This window comes from Terrapene carolina, unplaced genomic scaffold (genome assembly GCF_002925995.2).
Source record: "Terrapene carolina triunguis isolate 2854851 unplaced genomic scaffold, T_m_triunguis-2.0 Scaffold558, whole genome shotgun sequence".
NCBI lineage: Eukaryota > Metazoa > Chordata > Testudines > Emydidae > Terrapene > Terrapene triunguis.
In genome coordinates, this window is record NW_020664909.1 from 6,811,169 (window position 1) to 6,833,171 (window position 22,003).

The window sequence follows — 22,003 nt, forward strand, 5'->3', positions numbered from 1 at the left end:
GGTGGGATATAATTGGTTAAATAATCATGTTACAATATGTAAGGATTAGTTAGTTAAATTTCAGTAAAATGATTGGTTAAGGTATAGCTAAGCAGAACTCAAGTTTTACTATATAGTCTGCAGTCAATCAGGAAGTAAGGGGGGGAATGAGGGTGGGAGAATTGGAATCATGTTTTGCTAAAGAGGGGGGGAATGGGAACAGGAACACAGGCAAGGCTCTGTGGTGTCAGAGCTGGGAAGGGGGACACTGAGGAAGGAAACTGGAATCATGCTTGCTGGAAGTTCACCCCAATAAACATCGAATTGTTTGCACCTTTGGACTTCGGGTATTGTTGCTCTCTGTTCATGCGAGAAGGACCAGGGAAGTGAGCGGGTGAAGGAATAAGCCCTCTAACAGAATTCCAGAAAGCAACTCCAGAAAGCCCACAAAACTCCAGAAAGCAAATACATTGTGACTGTACGGTGTGTGGACTTGGCTTTAGAAAGTATTTGGAAAGGTATCTAACTCACATAGGCCTTACACTGAAGAATTTCTTCCATGTTTGAAGTCACTAGATTCAGACTGCTCTCGGTGAAAAACTTGGCTCACTTTCTCATCTCTGGATAACAATAAGATGCTCTACCACAGTGTATTGCAGATAAAGTGATCATATACAGCTACTTGGTTCAAAAGGTTCTGAGATAATAAATTTGGTATGGAAAGTCTCATAAAAAATAGAAAACTAGGTCCTACTTCTATAGAGTTTACTTCTAAGAAGGGATGACAACTAAGAATACATTACTTTTGTAACGGTACTTTATGAATCAGTTGCTACAGGTGCCACAGGAATGGTAAGCAACTGTGTATATGAACATACAAATTGCTGTATGATATCAGAGCAAGAGTCCATCTAGTTCAGTCTCGTCTCCCGCAGTAGACCAGCATCAGATGCTTCAGAGGAAGGTGGAAGAAACTATGAAGTAGGTTATTAGAGCTGGCTGGAATTCTTTGACAGAACATTTTTCTGTTGGAAAATGTTGATTCATGGGAATGTGTCAGTTTCAATGTAATTTTGACATAAACCAGGCATGTTTCTGTTAGAAATCTGCCTGTTTCCGGCCAGCACACACACCTCCCTGGCTCCTCTGCAGCCCACCTGGTTGACGTGGCACTGTGGCTCCCAGGGAGCATATTCGGTTTCAGAAATACCAAAACTTTCACACCAATGTTTTGGTGTTTCCAAAATGAAATACACCTCTACCCTGATATAACGCTGTCCTCAGGAGTCAAAAAATCTAACCAAGTTATAGGTGAAACCGCGTTATATCGAACTTGCTTTGATCCACCAGAGTGCGTAGCCCCACCCCCCCGGAGCGCTGCTTTACCGCATTATATCTGAATTCGTGTTATATCGGGTCGCGTTATATCGGGGTAGAGGTGTATTGCAGATTTCCACTTCCATGAAAATTTTTGAGTTTTTGGATTTTCATCCTGATTCAGGTTGAAACCCCCCCCCACCCAAATTCCATTCTTTTTCATAGAAATTGGCAGCCCATTTTCTGGTTACTATGAAATACCTTAACATGCCAAACATTTAGAAATTCCTATTATAATTCAGGATCTTCTTACTATCTGTGTAAAGGCCCAAGCCTTTTTTGAATATTGGTAATATATTGGCTGAATTATTTCTTGTTGCAAAGAGTTTCACAGGCACATTGGGTTTGGTGTACATTTTCCTTCTATCAATTTCCAATGTTTGGCTTTTGAATATTATTGTAAAGGAGAGAAGATATTCCTGATACAAATCACACTATTAAGATATGGACTACACTGATAAAATTGAAGAAACTCTGCTTTATTATATCCTCTCTGAAAAGAAATATATAAAAATCTCAAAATAAAACCTTATAGATCTTTAGACTTCTTCAGTAATCTGAAAAAAATATATCTGTCATATATTGCTTTTAGTTAATGTCAAAAATGGCTAAAAAAATCCTTACAATGGAATTATATGCATTACAGTAACTTGAGAATATAAATTCAAACAGTCTGCTTAAATTCTCATCAGATGTCTTCAAAACCTGTCAGTGAAGTTTTGTCTTTAAAATATCCTTACTCTTAGATAAAACATATGTAGTTCTTTGATATTCTTTACTCCTATATAAACTGCTCAAATATGACCCACAGAAGACTGAAAAGAGTTAGTGCAGTAGACAGATGTTACCCTTAAACTATAAAAACAGTAAGTGGAACTTTTTTGACTTTTTCTCTATGCTTCGAAGAAATTCCAAACACAATACATTGTGTATGGCAGTATTTTTATACTATATTTACTTAGGACTTTAAGAAACTTTACAATACACAGCTTCTTAATCAAAGACTCTATTCTAGCTCTCATGTATCAGTACTGTAAGACAATCCATGCTGTCTACAAACTTAATAACTGGGCAACTCGAATGTGATTTATAAATTCTCCTTTCAACATTTTGGGCCAAATCCTGAGCAGGTATAAATTGGCTTGGCTCTTTTGAAATAAATGGAGTTATATTTATTCACCCCGCTGAGGATGTGGCCTTCACTTGCTAAGAGATAGGTATAGTTGTGCCACTGGAGATAAAAAATGGATATTCTCTTCAGCTATGAAGGTTAAGAATCAAGGTTGAAATCTTTTTGCCTTCGCACCACATGAAAAGGTTTTTAGTATGAGGTGACGTTTAAGCACCTTCACATGGTTGCAAACATTTCAGGGCAAAAGCACTACTTTTCTTTGAGGTTGCATTTTCCCCGAGACTTATCTGACTGAATTTGCCCATTAGTGAGAGAATTTTTGCTATGAGCTTATTTTCACTTCAAGTAGCCACAGGCTTTACTTTGATATGCGGTTCACAGGCAGAAGGCACTTACTGTACTATATTTATATCTCTCTTTGGCAGCTACAGTTGTCTGCTTCTCTCATGAATTACTTCATTGCTAAGTTATTACTTTTGTCACAAGTTGTCAATACATTCTGGATGATCAAGTACACAGTGATTATAGAGCTACTGAGAAAATCTGAACCAGGCCATAAAAACCCAGCGTGTCTCACTGCAGAATGGCTCAAATGCTAACAAATCATTTGTTTTGTCTAAATTAAGTTTATCTCCTGATACCAGACTGCAAGCCTGTGGAATGGTTCAGCAGATAACTTATTTTACAACAAGAAAGTTATCTATTTCACATCAGAGCAAACAGAAAGGGGTCGAACCTCAAGTTGAGAACTTCCATGATCCCCAAGCATGGGCCCTGAGTTGCCACAGACCCTCTCTCCGTATTCAAAGCAGTCAACTCTCAATCCCTCCCCTGAACTAAAAGGGAGGAAAACTGAGCTGTAGTTAACCCCTTGTTCAGAGATCAGGTAGTACACCTAGATTCTGTCACCCTAAACATATTTATTTATTTAAAGAGAGAGATTACATTTTATCCTCTGTAGAATATCCCTATTCCATCCTGCTTTGAGTAAAACACACCAGTTCATTCACTCGATTGTAATAGATGTTTAATTTTTTTCAGCCAAAAGTTTTACAAAAAGAGCATGCAAAAGGAAAGGATAAAAGCCTTTTATCTTAATGTAGATGCCACCCTATTTATTTGTATTGGCTGTAAAAGGTATAGAATGTAAAGTCTTAAGCATACCACTGATTTTAAGAAAAAAATATTATAGGTGCCAACCAGTTTCTGACCCTTTCAATAACTTTTCCTGCATCTGCTGCAGTGACAACCCTACAAGGAGAAAGATTCTCGTCTTTTAGATTACAAAAGCATATAGATGAGCATTAAACAATATCGCAATATCTTGCAGAATGGGAAAGCAGCATCAGTTCAAAACCCATCATTAAACATGAAGTTTAAAGTCTGGGACAGGTAGTTTTATGGTAGATTTTATTAAGTCTTAAAACAGACGAGTTGTCTAACTTCTCTGAAATGGAGAAGGTTCCCTAACCAGATGAAATGAGAAGCATGTTCTCTCTAATATAGAATTTCAGTCAAAGATATGGTTATATATTATTTTGATAACAGTTTTTCTTTTCTAGATTATTTATTGATCTTAGTAAGTATACAGATCTTTGTAGAAATGTTTTTAAAACTTCATTGATTTCTTGAGGATGCATATTTCCAAAGCTTTGAGCCACCTTTTTAGTTGCCTGCCAAAACTAGAAATTTCAGTAATGCAGGACCATAGTTTAATAGCATAAAATTCCTCCACCTCATGCAGACATATTTTAATTTTTATCTGTGTACAACCCGATAAATACAAGGGATAAATCCCAATAGAAATCAGAGAAGTCAGTGCATTAGACATCAGAAAATAATCTTGCAGATATCATAATGTACAAGTCTGTATCAAAAGAGTAGACATTTTCAAATATCTAGGCCGACGTTTTGGGAAGTGACTGGCAATTCTGTGCGCGTCCATTTGTGGGTGCTCAACTTTACACCTTAAAGACTATGATTCCCAGAAAGTATTCAGGTCCCATCCTTGGTTTTTGGAAATCTAACCTCAGAGGCTTTATGAGGCCCTGATTTGCTGAGGCACCAATAAAATACTAGATCCTCATCAAAATATTGGTCTAAGATAAAATTTCTGAATTAAAATTAACAGCACTTAGATATCTGGCTTTGTGGACCATAGATTATTTATAGGGGAGTGGAGAGAAGTTCTTGGAGAAGACTAACATATGGCCCAAGAAATTTTGTAGCAGCTAAAAAGAGTTTCTAAAATGTTGTTAAAGCTATATTTGAAGTGTAACCATTAACACATTATTTGTAAGTAATAAAGAGAGAAAAAAATTGGGATCTTCCCGCCAAATCAGATTTCATTTTAATGGATTCAGAGTTTGCTAGCTGGCCAACTGTACTGCTACACTCCTTGAATTAGTTGATTCTGATTAACCAATTACCAGTCAGTCCCTCCATGTGGTTGTCTAGTGACCTCCAATGATAAATGAACTTAATATAAATAGCAAGTGTCAATAATACTTAGTTCATTTGTGACAAAGCAAAAGATTCTATCGTATACCACAGAGTCTTGTATTACAGCAACCAGCAGTACTCAGAACACATAAACATAGATTAAAGCACAATAATTTCTCAATATTAAAAAACCCTAAAAGAATGTTAAAGCAAATTAATATTAATGTTACCAGTATATAATTTTATCACGACTAGCTAAAACTGTACGTTAGCTCTCTAATAATTCCTGGGCCATTAGGCACAATGTAACATCACACATGTCGCCATCGCCCCAAATCTCTTTTATTTTAAAAATGCTCTTACACTAATTTAACTTCTATTCATAATGAAGTATGTTAGAGAAAGGGATTTTCTAAAGATTAAAACAAGATGGGATTAATGCTCCTTGTCTGCATCTTGGATCACCAAATGTAATCCCTGCTGGAATCCCTGATACGAAGCATTAATGCATTTTGCTTTACTAGTAATTCAGTCATTCCAACCTCACTGGGTTCATTGGAACAGAATGTCCGAATGCTTTTTCCATGGGTGTGTGACATGGATGAGCCCACTGACTCTTTCTGCTGAAGAGTACCTTGGAATCCATTGATGTGAAGTTGCTAGTTTGGAGCTCAAGCCTGCTCTCATTTCAGTCAACGGCCAAAACCCTAGTGACTTCAGTGGGAGTAGGGTTAGGCAATATTTCAAGGTGCTTCCTAGACCTAGGAGGGAATTAAGAATCTGAACTCTTTTGGATGTGGATCCTATGATTAGAGGGAACCTGTATGAAGCACAGAGTTAACAAGAGCAGCAGGCAGTGATGCAGGAACAGCTGCTGTAGAACCACACTGTGCAATATCAAACATTGAGGAGTTGGGGGAGGAATAAAAGTCCGTATGGGGCAGCTGGAGCCATCTCTGGAGAAGGCCATTTGATTAATTTCAAACTAAAACTTATAACACACTTAGCATTGTGAAGAAATGTTTCATTCAATGAACAGTATATTTAGTAGTTCTTCATAAGCACTGATATATGTGGACCCAGTCAAACAATTACTCTTTTTCAAGTAGATTTATGGGGAAAAAAATCTCCACTGTCTAACACACTCTAAAAACAGCCTGAGAAATTCAGTCTTCAAGTAACTAGATTTGATTCAGAAAGTATTATAAGGATTGTACACAGATATTTTTGAAAAAGGCAAACTCCCAAGAGAGTTCAGCGTTAGCTTCTGGCTACTTAAATATATTCACATGGAGTTTCTTGCTATATCTGAACCATAGGTCTAAATAACCAGTGTGACCAGAACATTGAGATATACCATTTGATGCAGCAAATTACACAGCTTTAACAAAGCTATGTAGTTAAGTAGGAATCCTTACCTTATTCATGTCAAAAGTGTGAAATACTTGTTCAACGTACTTGTTTGCATCTTGAGTAAGACCTTGCAGACCCAGAACAAGTTTAAATTCATGCAGACAAAGCTGTCCAGATGGGCACTCCTTCATAAATTTTGTGTACCAGTGATGGATTTCCATGGCATTAATATCATCTGCTGATCCATTGGCACCCATAGTGTCAAACATTCCAAATACCCTTTTTCAGTATTTATTCATCCAAATGCTTATGCTGCTTAGCTCTAATGGCTTGCCGACAACTATCATTTAGACACTAACTCGGCATCTAGGAGCTACTGTAAACCTCTTACAGGTCTCCACAGATATAGGTTAAGTAAATATAGCCTCCTAGTGAGATTACCTTCAGTGCCCAGTTTAAATGCAGAAGGGTTTTATCAGTTGATGATACTCTTTCCTCCCACTCAATTCTCATGGTGCTGGGACATACAATGAGGAGAGGCTGGCCAGATTTTGATTTCACACCATGGTTTATGGAGTTAAACCAATGTAAAAAGGGTGTGTACGAGGTGAGATTCAAGCATTTTGAAAAAGTTGCAAAACTCTTGTATCAATATTTCACAGGAATAGGGGTGTGTCAGGTGTAGTTTCTCACTAAACTCTGGGGCCCAGCTGTCCTGTTGCATACGCAGCGGCTTTGCATGTGAGGAAATGGCGTAAGTTGGTTCACTTGCCATTTACTGTCAGCTCATACCATCTTGTTGACCATAAGAACATAAGAGCGGCCACACTGGATCAGACCAGTAGGCTACCTAGCCCAGTATCCTGTCTTCCGACAGTGACCAATGCCAGATGCCCCAGAGGGAATGAACAGAACAGGCAATCATCAAGTGATCCATCCCTGTTGCTTCTGGCAAACAGAGGCTACGGATACCATCCGTGCCCATCCTGGCTAATAGGCACTGATGGACCTATCTTCCATAAACTTATCTAGTTCTTTCCCTGTTATGGTCTTGGCCTTCACAACATCCTCTGGCAAAGAGTCCCACAGGTTGACTGTGGGTTGTGTGAAGAAATACTTAGTTTTGTTTTTTTTTAAACCTGCTGCCTATTAATTTCATTTGGTGACCCCTAGTTCTTGGATTATGAGGAGTAAATAACACTTCCTTATTTACTTTCTCCACACCAGTCATAATTTTATAGACTTCTATCATATCCCCCCCTTTGTTGTCTCTTTTCCAAGCTGAAAAGTCCCACTCTTATTAATCTCTCCTGTTCCATACTCCTAATCATTTTTTCTTGCCCTTTTCTGAACCTTTTCCAATTCCAATATATCTTTTTTGAGAGGGGGAGACCGCATCTGCACGCAATATTCAAGATGTGGGCGTACCATGGATTTATACAGAGGCAATATGGTATTTTCTGTGAATTATTTATCCCTTGCCTAACGATTCCCAACATTCTGTTAGATTTTTTTGACTGCCGCTGCACATTGCGTGGATGCTTTCAGAGAACTATCCAAAACTGCAGCATACTATTGCCCCTTATGTTCGTGCTGAGCTGTATTCCCCTTCACTTCCCACTATACACTGCACAGAGACAAGGCCAGACAGGAAAAGACCTGCCACTGAACAGGTTGAAGCATCAAGATCTGCTGCTCTGGATCTCCCTGCATGGGACTTGGACTGTAACAGCAAGTACCAGGCTTTTAAATATATACTACAAGAGTGAAATTAATAGTTTGCACTTAAATAGCACCTTTCATTGAAGCATCTGAACCCACTTATTGTACCCACACTTGGATATCTGAAAACACTTTGGACAGCTACTTCCAACATATATAATTGTTCACTGCCTTTTTTTTTTTTTTTTTTTGGATCTCTCTTACCCATGTGGCTCTTTATATAATTTTGGTGAGCAGTTATAGACTAAACCTATTACACAAGATGACTTTCAAGACAAACTCTGACAAAGAACAAACAGCAATTGTACACTACGCACAAAGACCTAAATGGTCCTTTACATTCGTAGTACTTTTTATGTGGTGGTAGTTAATGGTTTAATGTCTCAGCAGCCAAAACTGATTAATATGGTTGTTTAGCTATTTAGGCATGACCTATACAGTAACTCTTAAAGGTAACTCAAAAAGTGTGTCAAAATGGAGGGAATAGAGTAGTGCAAAAGAAAAAGGTGTATCTGTCTCATTCTGCAGGGTAGAAGACAGATGCAGATGTCCTTCAAATTCCTGTACAACTGCACAAACTATAAAGGCCTAATTTTTAAGAGGGATGAGGCCCAGCCTCCTTTTGCAGATGGCTATATTTTCTAGCACATGATGTACCCACATGAAACAAGGTTGCTCTTTCAAAAATTTGGCCTCAAGCCTGCAAAGGAATTGCACTCTATTGTATAGGTGATGTGACCATATCTGACCTTAAGCTTATAAAAGAGATTAAAAGGAGAACATGCTTAACCTTTGCAGAAGTGAGGAGGGAGAAGTGGGTAGGTGTACAATTTAAAGCAAACTGGACTAACTGTAGTTAATTCTTTTGAAGAACAAGGAAGTGCCACTGTAGACTGGAAAATTCTACCTCAGTAGTACGTTTGCCATAGTCTCCAAAATTAATGCTGAGTGTTAAGATATGAGACATTGTTATTATTTAACTCTGTGGACTCTTGGTTTTTTAACACTCTGAGCTTTTCATTTAAGTTCCATAAGATAAATAAAGTGCTGGAGCATTATAACTAAGTAAAACCAGAAGTCCAAGCATATTTCAGTAGCCAATTGTTTCTTGAAAGTATGTACTAGTCTGGTTTGTGTAAGACATACAGACAGGACTTCAATAAGAAGTTACATTACAAACTAGCTATCATTAAAAACATTTTTCAAATAATCCCAATAGATCAAATGCTGAATTCTTTTCTTGGGCTCCAGTCCTTCAATGGGACTCTGTATGGGTGCAGCAGTCTACCAATATGCTATCAGATGCAGGGTTGAGGTTGGAGTTTGCAACTCAAGCAAGCTCCCATTGACTTCTGTACTAAGGAGTTTCTCTGTGTAATGCCTGAAAAAAGTAGACTAAATACTGAACAGCCTGAAACATTCTCTTCATAAATATAAATAAATTAGGCAAAGGTTTGCAAGCTCTCTAAAACAACTGTATTTGTAATATCCAGTAATAGGAAACATGTAGCAAAGATACTCTAAAATAACATTTTTCAAGTCTTTTATCTTCATTGACTAAACGTAAATCTTCAATAATATCTATCACTACAAAGTACTAACATATGATACACAGGTCTGTGTGTATCTATGAAGTTACTACATCAAACAATCAGAAGTAGTGTTTATAGCTCAAAGGTAAATTAAAACAACTTCTCAAGAGCATAATGCACAAAAATTCAAAGGAGAAGCTGACCGGTTCAATTTCCCCAAAGCATGAGCAAAATTATATTAAAATCCAACCATGATAATTTTCAGTGTTAACAGTTTACATCCATATTTATGTTAAGATTAATTTTCTAATGTGTTCCTAAAAGTTGTGATACTATAAATGTATGAGCAATGGAGACCAAGCCACCTCAGTTCTTGAAAGCATCCACAATTTCTTCACATGGCATGACAGGTTCTCCTAAGTCTGCTGTGTTTGTATCTACAATGGGTAATCTTACAATGCCAGATTGGCACACGTCTTGTTTAAGGAGCTCTTCAAGATAGCCATCAATTTGTTTTAAGTCATCTACATGGTCACCCTAAAAAACAAACATGCATGGATCTATAAGCATTTTGCAATAATTTACAAATAATATTTACAAAGAAACTAACAAATATAACTGTGTTTACCCAGCCCTAAGAGCACACAATCTAAAGCTGATGAAGCAAACAGAAAACAAACAAAAAAAAGCCCAGGAGACGGAGTGTGTGTGTGTGGCAATTAGTGACTGGAAGGGAGGAAAGATTGCTTGTAGAGGCAGGTAAGCAAGGATCTGGGAGAAAAGCCAGCCTTGTAAAATAATTAGACTGTTCTAGATTTATGGGCAGTGTAATGAAAGGAACAAAACTGGTGGGAAAGCAAGACAAAGCATGGAGCAGAGAGAAAAGAAAGCAGAGATACAGACAGAGGGTTAAGGGTGTGATTATATAGAACTCTGTAGGAGAGAATGAGAAGCTTGCGTCTGATGCAATAAAAGACAGGATCACTGAAGGGAATCAAAGGGGACAGCATGGCCACTGAAGAAGATGGGCGTTAGCAATGGTGTTTGGATGAACTGGAGAGGGAGAGATGAAAGGCAGTGAGGGGCAGATAGGAGTATTTTTACAACAGTGTGTTATACCATAAGGGCATTTACATTAACAGTCTTAAAACCAGTGCTCAAGGAATCTAGGCAGCTTTTCCACTGAAAACCTATTTAATAGCAAAACTTAAGCATTAGCTCAGAATTTAATTAATTACAGTCTCACTAAATTCCTAAAATAAAAAAATCCATGAACGATTTATGAGAACCAGTTGCTCATTTACAGTCTTATCTTGCAACGTGCTGAGTGTCTTCAGTTCCGGACATAGGATCTAGAGAGGGTGCCCGGACTGAAAAAATAATGTCTATATTACCCATTAGCCAATTTTTTTCAGAAGATAAACCAACTCACTGCTCCACCCTAAACATCTCCAGTCCTGATGTAAAAAAAAATTACTATTGGGTGCAGATTTTTACTGTCTTCAATATTTTGATGTTCTTTAATTTCAAAAGATGCAGTGATTGTATTAGTCAGGATATTTTTGCTTGAAATAGATAAAGAAAAAAGGGAGTGCGCTCTGGTGCAACAAAAAAGGCAAGATGTATTTCCAGTGAGCTCCACACCACCAGCAAAAAGCCCTCATACATAAAAGTTTACTGAGCTAAAATTGCAGTCTGGTTAGTGATTTCACTATATGATTGAGCTGTAGCTGGTGTCCATTGAACTTGGAAAAAAGTCAGCTCTCATGGTACCTGAGAGGTGCATACCATATGGCAACTCGACTCAAGCACTGATGATGCCAGGCCCTTCCTTGGAGGTAACCCTAGGTGAACTCATGTGGCAGAGAAAATGGACACAATTCATAATACCATTAAGAGCCTTTGTAAGGTTTCAAAACCTCCTTTCATGACATTATGTAACACCCAGGTAAGTGTAATGGAGTGCTTCAGAACTAGAAGACTGTAGGCATGGAAAGATTGGTTAAATCATTATCATACGATAAAAATGATGAGACATCAAAACACAGGAGTTACTTCTATGGTGGAGTATCCAAGGGACCAAGGACCGTAACCCCAGCTTTTTCACACCAAGATTCTCATCAAATCTTTCTGATGTTTAAATATATAAGCAACATTAGCCTCCGCAATGGAAGGGAACATGAGGCTGTGAATTTATGGGCATATACACCATCTAGAATGTTTAGCTGGCTCATTTACTCAGTGACTAAGAAACAATCTTAACTGTAGCCAGGAAAACGACCAGGTCACCTACCTCAAGAGAAAGGTCACGTTTTTCCTTGACTGACTGGCAATGCTTCCTGAGTTCTGTCAACAACTCCTGTAAAGTAAAGTAAGATTGATCAGAGGAAAATTTGATTTGCTTTTTCTTTATCCTATACTGTTTCTGGTTTCTCCAAGGTAGGAGTTGCAGCACTTTGGACTAAAAAGACCTCAGCTAGTACTGAAGATGACTATGTCTCAGGCTGATGCCTGGAGAGAGCCCAGAGCAATTCCAGTTTACTTCCCATCACCATGAGTGCCTTGCAAACTTTACTTTTTAGATTTCTTATTTGTACTTTAGCTTTGTTTTCTCACATACCCTTTTAGTGCTTCCAGATCTGGCTACTTCCCATGTTAAATTCATCTGCTAGAATCTGCTATCATTCTTTGAAGCCTTATAATTGCTTTACACATGAAGACACGTAGGCCTTATTGGCAAGCTGTAAGTCTGTAATTTAGTATACAGCACATGAGCAAGTCACTATTTCTGCTCTCCAAGGGCACAATTCACATCAATGCACAAGAACCTACCCGCCAATTAATACATGATGCATTTAGGGCCAAATTCTGGTTCCATTTAAGTCAATTGTAAGACTACCATTGACTTTAACAGAGCTAAGCTGATTTACATCAAATGAGGATATGGCCAACAGTATATATACAGAAGATGAAGCAGTGTTCTGAGTTAATTATAATCTTCATCACTGTACTATTAATTAGAAAGTGTCTAACCAGAAGTGCCATTTAAATGATCTGTCACACTTCAATATTTATATTTACATTTAGAAATATGCCAACATCTTCAGCTGTTGTAATTGTCACAGCTCCAATGGTTTCGATGAAGCTATGACAATTCACACCAAGGACTTGAGTAAGTGGTAATTAACGTCTGATTCTTGGGTCTGTACTGGTTGCCCTTTTTATTCAGTTCCAGAGACTCTTGTAAAGTTATTATATGCCTTTGAAAACCAATTTCATGTGCTGTTTTCCAATTGTCAGCTGGATTATTTAGGTGCTATTCTAGTTCTACTAAAACTCTCTATATAAGCATTTTGGTGACACTGTTGCCTTCATCATGGGATTGGCTCAAACATTACAGACAAAACATCACTTCACCTAAAAAACTAGGGGGGGAAGAAATTATACCTCATAAATGAGAATATTAAGAAATTACTAAATTACTTCCTTATAGACTTTTGGTTAATGATACAGAAAATAATTAAATACACTTGATATTACACAAATTAAAGTTGAATAACATGAATTGGGTATTCAGCAGCACTATGCTTCAAAGAAAATCTTATGTTTAATATACAATCATTTGTTTGGTATAATAGTCAATAGTCTGCCAACTCTCCTCAATAGTAGGAGTGTGTCTGTGCTCTGTTGTAAACCATTTTAGAGTCTTTTTCAGATAGTATGTTAATGATTCCAGAACAAAAACTGCTCAGTTTACAAGTAAAGGGGTGTTATTTTAAACTGCCCTATTGCCAACCTAACTTGGGATCTAAGTGACGCTAGATTCTTTCCAGTCTGTGCAGCATCATTCGTTTTAAAAATCCATGTGCACAGACACTTATTCTGACAGAGACACTGTAGTCTGAAACAGCTAATCCAGGACAAATTGCACTTTTTTCCTTATGAAAAACACCAAAAATCTCATTAATAATAAATATTTGAATTAAATTCCACTCACTGGGTGAATTCGCCTTATTAGCTCTGACATCTTCTCCTGAAGGGTCTTTAGTTTTTCTTGAGTAGCTTTTATTTGTATCTCACAGTGTCTCTGTTGCAGTTCACTAACATATGCTACTTCACAGGAATGGCGAGTTAGGGACTGAATTTTTCTCAGTATTTTACTCTCATGCTGAACAAAATAGTCTTTCATAACCTGGAGATAGAGGTACACAGGCATTTTATTTTATCTAAAAGCAGCAAAACCAATTCAGATATATTTGTATTAAGAAATACAATAAATATACATTTATAATTGCTTTTAGAAGGGAGAAATTACTCACTACTAATTTATCAAACTGACCAACATGGAGGATATGAAACAAGATGCCCAGGATAGGCAGGAATGGTGGAACTGTAAGCGGCAGCTGATGGTGCAGGAAGGATTTAGATTCAATTTATTATAATATTTAAAGTCACTAGTCAGGGATTAAAAAGTTTAATGCTCATCTATCTGCAACTCTTAAATTAGAGTCCATTTGACAATAGTAATTTGAAGAGAAATAGGAGAAAATAATAATTTGGCTCTAGAAGGATTTTGGGAGGTTTAATCTCACAGAACATAGCTATCTAGCATAAGAAACAGATGTTGAGTGTGCAGTACGTGAAATCAACCAGGTTCCACTCAGCTATTTTATTACAGTGTTGGGAGAAGGGAATCCTCAACATATCCTCCAGACTCACTAAATTGCTTTTTAAGAACTAAAAACCCCCTTCCCAACCAACCAACCCTCTCTAGTCCCATTTTTATTCACTTAGAACTGATACTTGAATTGATAGCTTAGGAAAGAGAAAAGGGCCTGGGGAGATAGGAGGATATTAAGAAATTAGTTTAATCCCTTGCAAATCTCACGGTTAGTGTTTATTTACAGCTGCAACCAACATGAAGATTACATTAACAATCCTCAACTCTCATTAATAACAACAGATAATGGACATATTAGGATTGTATAACACACTAAGGATATGAAACTGCATTCCCTTACTTACATGACAAGCCCTTGTTCCTGTAAATAATCCCCACTGAAATTAATGAAGTACTTTTGTCAATAAGAACGATCAGCATGAGCCTATACCATTGAACTTTAATTCACTAATTCTGCCTTTATCAGTTCTTATATCATTTAACTGCTCTAGTTTGTAAAAAATGGATTGATCCTGATAGCTGTGCTTCCACATAACAATTCTTATTAGACACTTACATTAAACATGGAATTCATGGAATAGTTCTTTGAGTAAGTGTCTGGTTCCAAAAAGATCAGCATCCCTTATTTTACAGTTAGGGCACTGGCAGTCACAGTGCTTACCGCATTTTAAAAATGTACTTCTTTGAAAAGAGGCAATCTAGAATAAGTTTGCAAGGAGAAAAAAAGAGTTACCTCCCTGTCAGGGCCGGCTCCAGGCACCAGCCCGGCCAAGGCGAAGGGGCGGCACGTCGGGTGGCAATTCAGCGGCGGGTCCCTCTCAGAGGGAAGCACACGCCGCTGAATTCCCACCGAGGAAGAAAGCGGCGCGGTGGAGCTGCCGCTGGAGTGCGCCGATCGCAATTGTGATCACAGCTTTTTTTTTTTTCCCCGCCGCTTGGGGCGGCAAAAACCCTGGAGTCGGTCCTGCTCCCTGTATTGTAACTGTTGTTCTTTGAGATGTGAGTGCAGATGTGTATTCCAGTGAGGCGTGCGCACACCGAGCATGCTGAAGCCAGAGGACTTTGCTTAGCAGTACCTATCGAGGTGACGCACCCTCTGGCACCTCGCATTCCTTCCCAGGGCTCTTGAAGGCAGTGCTGCCCTGACACCCGCTTAGTTCCTTTGCATTGGAAAGGATGAAGACTCTGATGCAGAGAAGATGGAGGGTGGGGTGTCGAATATATGTCTGCACCCACTCGAACAACAACCGTTACAGTACAGGCAGGTAACCATTTTTTCTTCAAGTGGTTGCAGACACGTATTCCGTTCAGGTGACTCATAAGCAGTACCCGTAGGAGAGAGGGCTCAGAATCTACTGAAACAATGACTGCAACCAGCTTTCCAAAGTTTGCCTCTGATCTAGATGCAGCTGAAATAGCATAACGCTTCGTAAAAATCTGTATGAAAGACCAGGAAGTGCCCCTGCAAATTTACAATATAGAAATGTCACTGAGAAACACAACTGAAGTCTTTTGGGCCCTCATCGAATGAGCCAACCACCTCTGTGGAAGTGTGGCCTGAGCTACCCCACATCCTCTTGTAGTGCAGGAAGTAATCCATCTGGAAATCATCTGTGTGGAAACCACCTGACCCTTCATCCGATTGACACGAGATAAAAAGTTGCGGTGATGCGTGGAACAGTGTAGTCCTTTCTATATAGAACGCCAAGGATTGTCTCGCATCCAAGGACAGAAAGTGCTCCTCTCGTCCACATTTGAGTGAGTCTTAGGAAAAAATTCAGGTAAATATATTGTTTGGTTAAGGTGAAAATATGAAAACTTCGTTAGACAAAAACATAGGGTATGGCCTCCAGGCCACCTTGCCTTTGAAAAACTGTAATTGGAGGCTTCACTGTTAGGGTCTGCAGCTCACTAACTCTCCTCACAGAAATTCTGGCAATAAAAAAAGCTGTTTTTTGGCAAAGGAAAGATGGGAAAGGTTGGTAGGGGCTCAAACAGAGGACTTATGAGGGCAGCCGGTATAGTATTGAAGTCCCAAAAGGGAATAATTTCTTTTACAGGCAAAAAGAGGTAGACAACACATTTTAGAATCTAACTACCATGGAACTGGATAATACCAACTTCCCTTGGATTGGAGGATGAAATGCTAAAATTGCCACTAAGTGGACCCTCAACTAGCTGAGTAACAGACCTGAGGACTTGAGATATACCAGGTAATCCAAAATGTCCTGAATATGTGCTAGCACTGGCCAAATTCCCCGAGCCAATGACCAAACTGAAAAATGTTTCCACTCAGCCAAATAGGTAGACTTAGTAGAAGGTTTTCTACTATTAAGTAGGACTTGCTGCACTGCTTCTGAACATCATTCTTCCTCTTCACCTACGCATGGAGTATCCAGGTTGTTAGGTGCAGACTGCTCAGCACCGGATGCCATATCCGACTGTGGAGTCGTGTCAGCAGGGCATGAGGGGAAGAGTTCTGGGAAGTCACATGGATAGACCATGAAGTTCGGAGACCCAACATTGTCTTGGCTAAACTGACACAATGAGTATCAGTTTGGCATGATCTGTCTTCAGTTTTAGAATAATCTCAGGGATGAGGGATAAGCGGGATTGGGGGGAAGCACACATCAGTGCTGGTCTCCAATTCAAATGGGAGGCATCAGTTAATGAGCCTGGATCAAGTCCAGCTCCAGAGCAAAACTGACTGAAGTTCTTGTTGTCTTTTATTACAAACAAGTCCATCATCGGAATGCCCCATTCGTTGAAAATGGACTGCAGCACAGTGACCATTTGCGATTTTGAGAGAAATTCCTTCTGAGCTGATCAGCCAACTGATTCTGAACTCCCGACAAGTGCGTCTCTGTGGGAATGAGTCTTCCTTGCTAGAAAAAATGCCAAAACTGTTTTGCTCCCTGACACAGCTGGTTAGAGTGGGCTCCTCCTTGATTGCTCACATAATACAATACAGTGGTATTGTTGGTAAGCCTGTGAACTGCTGTCCCTTTGATCTGAGCCCAAAAGGCCTGGCCTGTATTGTAAACCTCTTGAAGTTCCAGGACATTGACATGAAGGGAAGCTTCCTGTTCTGCCAATAAACCCTGAACTTTCAATGTCCCTAGTTGCATCCCCCTACCTATAGTGGGGGCTTCGGTAACTATAGCTCGGGTCAGTGGAGCACGGGCAAAGGGAGCACCCTTGCACACGTTGCTCTGATGTGCCTACCATTCTAGGTACTCCAGGATCACCAGTGGCACTTGGACAAGCCTGTCCAATGGCTGAAGATGGGTGATAGATCAACTTCAACCATAATTTAAGAGGACAAAGGCACAAACTTGCATGCTGGACTGTATAAGTGCATGCAGCCACATAACTTAGTAACGGCAGGCATAATCATGCCATAGTTGAAGGGTGAAACTGGAAGAATAGACACAGATGAAGAATTATTTGAAATTATTCATTTGGCAGAAAGCCCTAGAACTTGTAGAGTCTAGTAGGGCCACAATGAACTTGATTCTTTGTATCAGAATTAATACTGATTTTCCTTTGCTCAAAATCAGCCCCAGTTGATCAAAGAGACATACATAGTATGAACTGGATGTGATGGAGGACTTGTGCCTCAGACTTGTGCTTCGGACTTGCCTTTCAGTAACCAATCATCCAGGCAAGGGAAGACGTGAATTCCGATTCTCCTGACAAGCGATTACTACTGCCTGAAGGAGCAGTGACTCATGAGAGAAGTCCCTGAAAAGGGATGGGGCTTGGGAGTGAGAAGGGGGAATTGGATGGCATAACCCGATCTCACAGTGCTTTGGACCATTTGCCTGTGGTTGTTGTTTCCTAAGCACTGTAGAAGCAGGACAGTCTGTCCCCAAATGGCAGGGAATTGGTCTGGAAGTTGACAACTGGTAAGTTGCCCTTGGTAGGAGAATCTAAATGACTGATAGAGGATGAGCTGGATGGTTCAAGTTGGCACTGGAAAGCCTTTGCCTGTGCAAATTGTGTTGCTTTCTGGAGAAGTCGTGCTGTCTAGCAAGATAAGCCAACTCCTGAAATACAGCTGGGAATACTGAAGGTATCGCTGCTGCTGACCTCCATAATGAGGCCTTTCAATCACCTCCAGTGAAAGTAGACTCATAGACTTAAGGTCAGAAGGGACCATTATGATCATCTAGTCTGACCTTCTGCACAACGCAGGCCACAGAATCTCATCCACCCACTCCTGTAACAAAACCCCTAACCTATGTCTGAGTTATTGAAGTCCTCAAATTGTGGTTTAAAGACCTCAAGGTGCAGAGAATCCTCCAGCAAGTGACCCGTGCCCCATGCTGCAGAGGAAGGCGAAAAACCTCCAGGGCCTCTACCAATCTTCCCTGGAGGAAAATTCCTTCCCGACCCCAAATATGGCAGTCAGTTAAACCCTGAGCATGTGGGCAAGACTCACCAGCCAGCACCCAGGAAAGAATTCTCTGTAGCTCAGTAGCTCAACAACTCCTTAAAAGAATGTAGCATCTCATCAGTCTTTTCAGAAAACAGAAACTGACAATCAAAAGGTAGATCCTCTATGCCTTACTGGACCTCCGGAGCTATGTCAGAGTTTTGTAACAAAGCTCTTCTCATTGTACAGCAGAGGACATAATCTTGGAGTAGGCGTCCGCTACATGCCATGCTCACTGCAGCAACATCTTTGACACTAGACAACCTTCCACAATGAAAGCCTTAAAAACTCTTCCCTGGAGGATTCTGGCAATTTGTCTCTAAATTTGGACGTAGCCTTCCAATTTACAAATTTATATTTTGATAACAGTGCCTGAAGATTAGCAATGCACGTTTGTAAAGACAAGGTTGAATGCATTTTTCATCCCATTACATCCAATCTTTTAGACTCTCTATCTTTAGGCATTGACTTAAATCTCTCATGTTTCACGCTCTCATTTTCAGCTGTTACAATAGCAAGTTAGAGGCTGGATATTAACAGAAGCACTCAAAACTCTGCATAGGGACATAATACCATTTTCCAAAAGTACTTCATTTATAGGTAGAGCTACCCTCCCTGAAACTGATGACTGGAGAATGTGCACCAACTTATGGGTATTCTCCTGAATGAACTCGGCCTGAATGCCAAGGCTGTAGCCATTCCCCTAAGGAGATCTTGATAAGACAAAGTCTTTAGGCACAGAAGATGAATCTGGCATAGTGCAATCGTCTGGTGAGGAAGATGAAGAAGGAAGTAGGGCCAAAGTGACCCTGTTTGCTCCTGCAATAAAAGCTTAGTCTGTACCAGCTCAGAAGGAGCAACCTCAGTATGAGTCTCCAGCCTAGTTGGGTCAGGAAGTGAGACAGCAGGTGGGTTTGGCAACATTCTCTGGAAACAGAAGAGGATTGAACCCTGAAGGTTGAGGGACTTCCCAAGGGTTCCATGAAGGCCACTGAGGGAAGTGATATGGCACTGGTGGCCAGCAGGAACCAGGCCAAAAACTGCCGTCTCTACTGCAAAAACAGTACTGATCTCAGTGTTGATGGGGATCCCCTGGTGCTCTGAAAACTTTTGAGCTTGGTGCCTGGACAGAAAAAGAGAAGCAGAAGATGACTCTGAACTCAAACGCGAGGAACATTCCAAATAGTCTGAAGGGAAGGGAGGAGCCACCTTGGTGGAGCCGTCACATGCCCTGACTTGTCTGAAGCCCAGTACATGGGCCACATTGGTACCGATGAAGGCACAGAAGCCAGAGCCTGGAGAACTGGTGGTGTCATTGAGGCAGTACTGGAAAGGATATCAGTATTGAAGTAGAGACCAGTACTGAATCTGTAGCTCTTGCCTATACAAGATGAAATGGTCTCCAGAGCCAAAAATGGAACTGATACTGACAATGGATCTCTCAGTGTTGCTACGAAAACTGATTTGTCTTTGCAGTCTGATTTTTAAACAGTGTCGGAGATGACCACACCAACAACCTGTATTCTGATGCAATCAAATCTGATAGTCCCAGGACTACAGAAGACACCACACAGCTGAGGACTCCTGTATCACAGGTGAGTCTAGCACAGAGAGGCAAAGTAAATCTGAGGCTGTCGGGTTGATAAGCCTGTGGGGTTGATAGGGTCGGTGCTGAGACTGATGTTGTCAGTACCGGACTCAACAGCCGCACCATGGACCATACTGGAGTCTATGGTACAATGCTAGAATGATACAGTCTTGGTACTGGAGAGTGGGAAGACAGCCCAGCTCTATTCTGAGTACTTGAAGAATCCTGATGTTGCCCAACACTCCTCTTAGAAGAGGAGGAAGAATCTCCCTGAGCCTTGGAGTGACTACCATCGGTTTTCTGAGCCTTCTTTCTCGGGGTGGACAGGAAGGAGAACAATCTCTTCCTTCCCTTGGGAGAAGAATCAGAGTCTTGCGGTGGCATTAAAGCATGCTTAGGGGTCAGGCAATCTGAGGAGGATCCCAACACTAAAGTGGGCCTCATGGCTTGCTCTACAGAGTGCTGGGCCAGGCATAAGTCTCTAGTCACCAGTATCCTCTTTTTGAAGGACCTGCAAATGGAGTACTTTCTCTTCAATATGCCCTTCTCAGGCACAATAAGCACTAAGCATGGAAATTACTCTTGCGGATAGCTACTCTACATGAGAGATAGTGCTTGAAACCTAGCAAAGGCTTTGCACCAGGTAAAATCCAACGATTACACTAAATAAACTAACACTAAGGATACTACTACTAACTATATACAAAATACCGAGAGTAAACTCTCTGAGAGAACAACAGAAGTGTGAGGTAAGATACAGTAACTCCTCGCCTAACGTTGTAGTTATGTTCCTGAAAAATGCGACTTTAAGCAAAACGATGTTAAGCGAATCCAATTTCCCCATTAGAATTAATGTAAATGGGGGGGGGGGAGCTAGGTTCCAGGGAAATTTTTTTCACCAGACAAAAAATTATAATATATATATATACACACACACACACACATACATACACAGTATAAACAAACAATTTAATACTGTACATAGAAATGATGATTGTGAAGCTTGGTTGAGGTGGTGAAGTTAGAGGGTGGAAGAAGGGAATGCCTTACTGCTAAATGATGAACTAGCATTCGGTTGAGCCCTCAAGGGTTAACACATTGTTGTTAATGTAGCCTCACACTCTACAAGGCAGCATGAATGGAGGGAGAGGAGACAGCACGGCAGACAGAGACACACACCCTGTGTGTGAGAGAGAGATACACATTGCCCCTTTAAGTATGCTGACACCACTCTAAGTACATTGCCTTTTTAAGTAGATCAGGAAGTTGAGACAGCAGCTGCGGCCAGCGAGCTCCCTCCGTCCTGAGCCCTGTCATGTCCCCACCCTGCTCTATGGAGAAGGGGTAAGTGGGGGGCAGGAGCAGGGGGGAGGGGGACACCTTGACATTGCTGTGCAGGGGGGGAAGGGGAAGAGGGGTGCCAAACAGGAGGCTCCTGGGAGCAGCTCCAAGGCAGAGGGCAGGAGCAGCACATGGCAGTGGGGGGAGGGACAGCTGAACTGCCGGCAACTGATAGCCTGCTGGCGTCTGCCACACAGGGAACTTAGGGGAGCGGGGAGCTAATGGGGGGCTGCCGGTCCACCGTGGTTCCAAGCCCCCACCAGCTAGCTGCAAAGGGCTGCTCTTCCTGCAAGCAGTGGACAAAGTATGCGGATCCCAAACAATGTTATAAGGGAGCATTGCGCAACTTTAAACAAGCATGTTCCGTAATAGATCAGCAATGTAACAAAGAAACACAGGACGACTTTAAGTGAGGAGT

General features: G+C 40.4%; 1 protein-coding gene across 1 annotated transcript in view; it reads right to left on the reverse strand.

Annotated features, from left to right (window-relative positions):
- Positions 1–9,493: 9,493 nt before the first annotated feature.
- MORC1 (MORC family CW-type zinc finger 1) overlaps positions 9,494–22,003 on the reverse strand; it is a 95,289-nt gene continuing 82,779 nt past the window's right edge. Inside the window, exons 26-28 of the mRNA XM_026659047.1 lie at positions 13,535–13,729; positions 11,831–11,896; positions 9,494–10,074 (exon numbers count right to left, since the gene is read on the reverse strand). Of these exons, the coding sequence (XP_026514832.1) occupies positions 9,904–10,074; positions 11,831–11,896; positions 13,535–13,729 (432 nt within the window). The 3' untranslated portion in view covers positions 9,494–9,903. The remainder of the gene's footprint in view (positions 10,075–11,830; positions 11,897–13,534; positions 13,730–22,003) is intronic.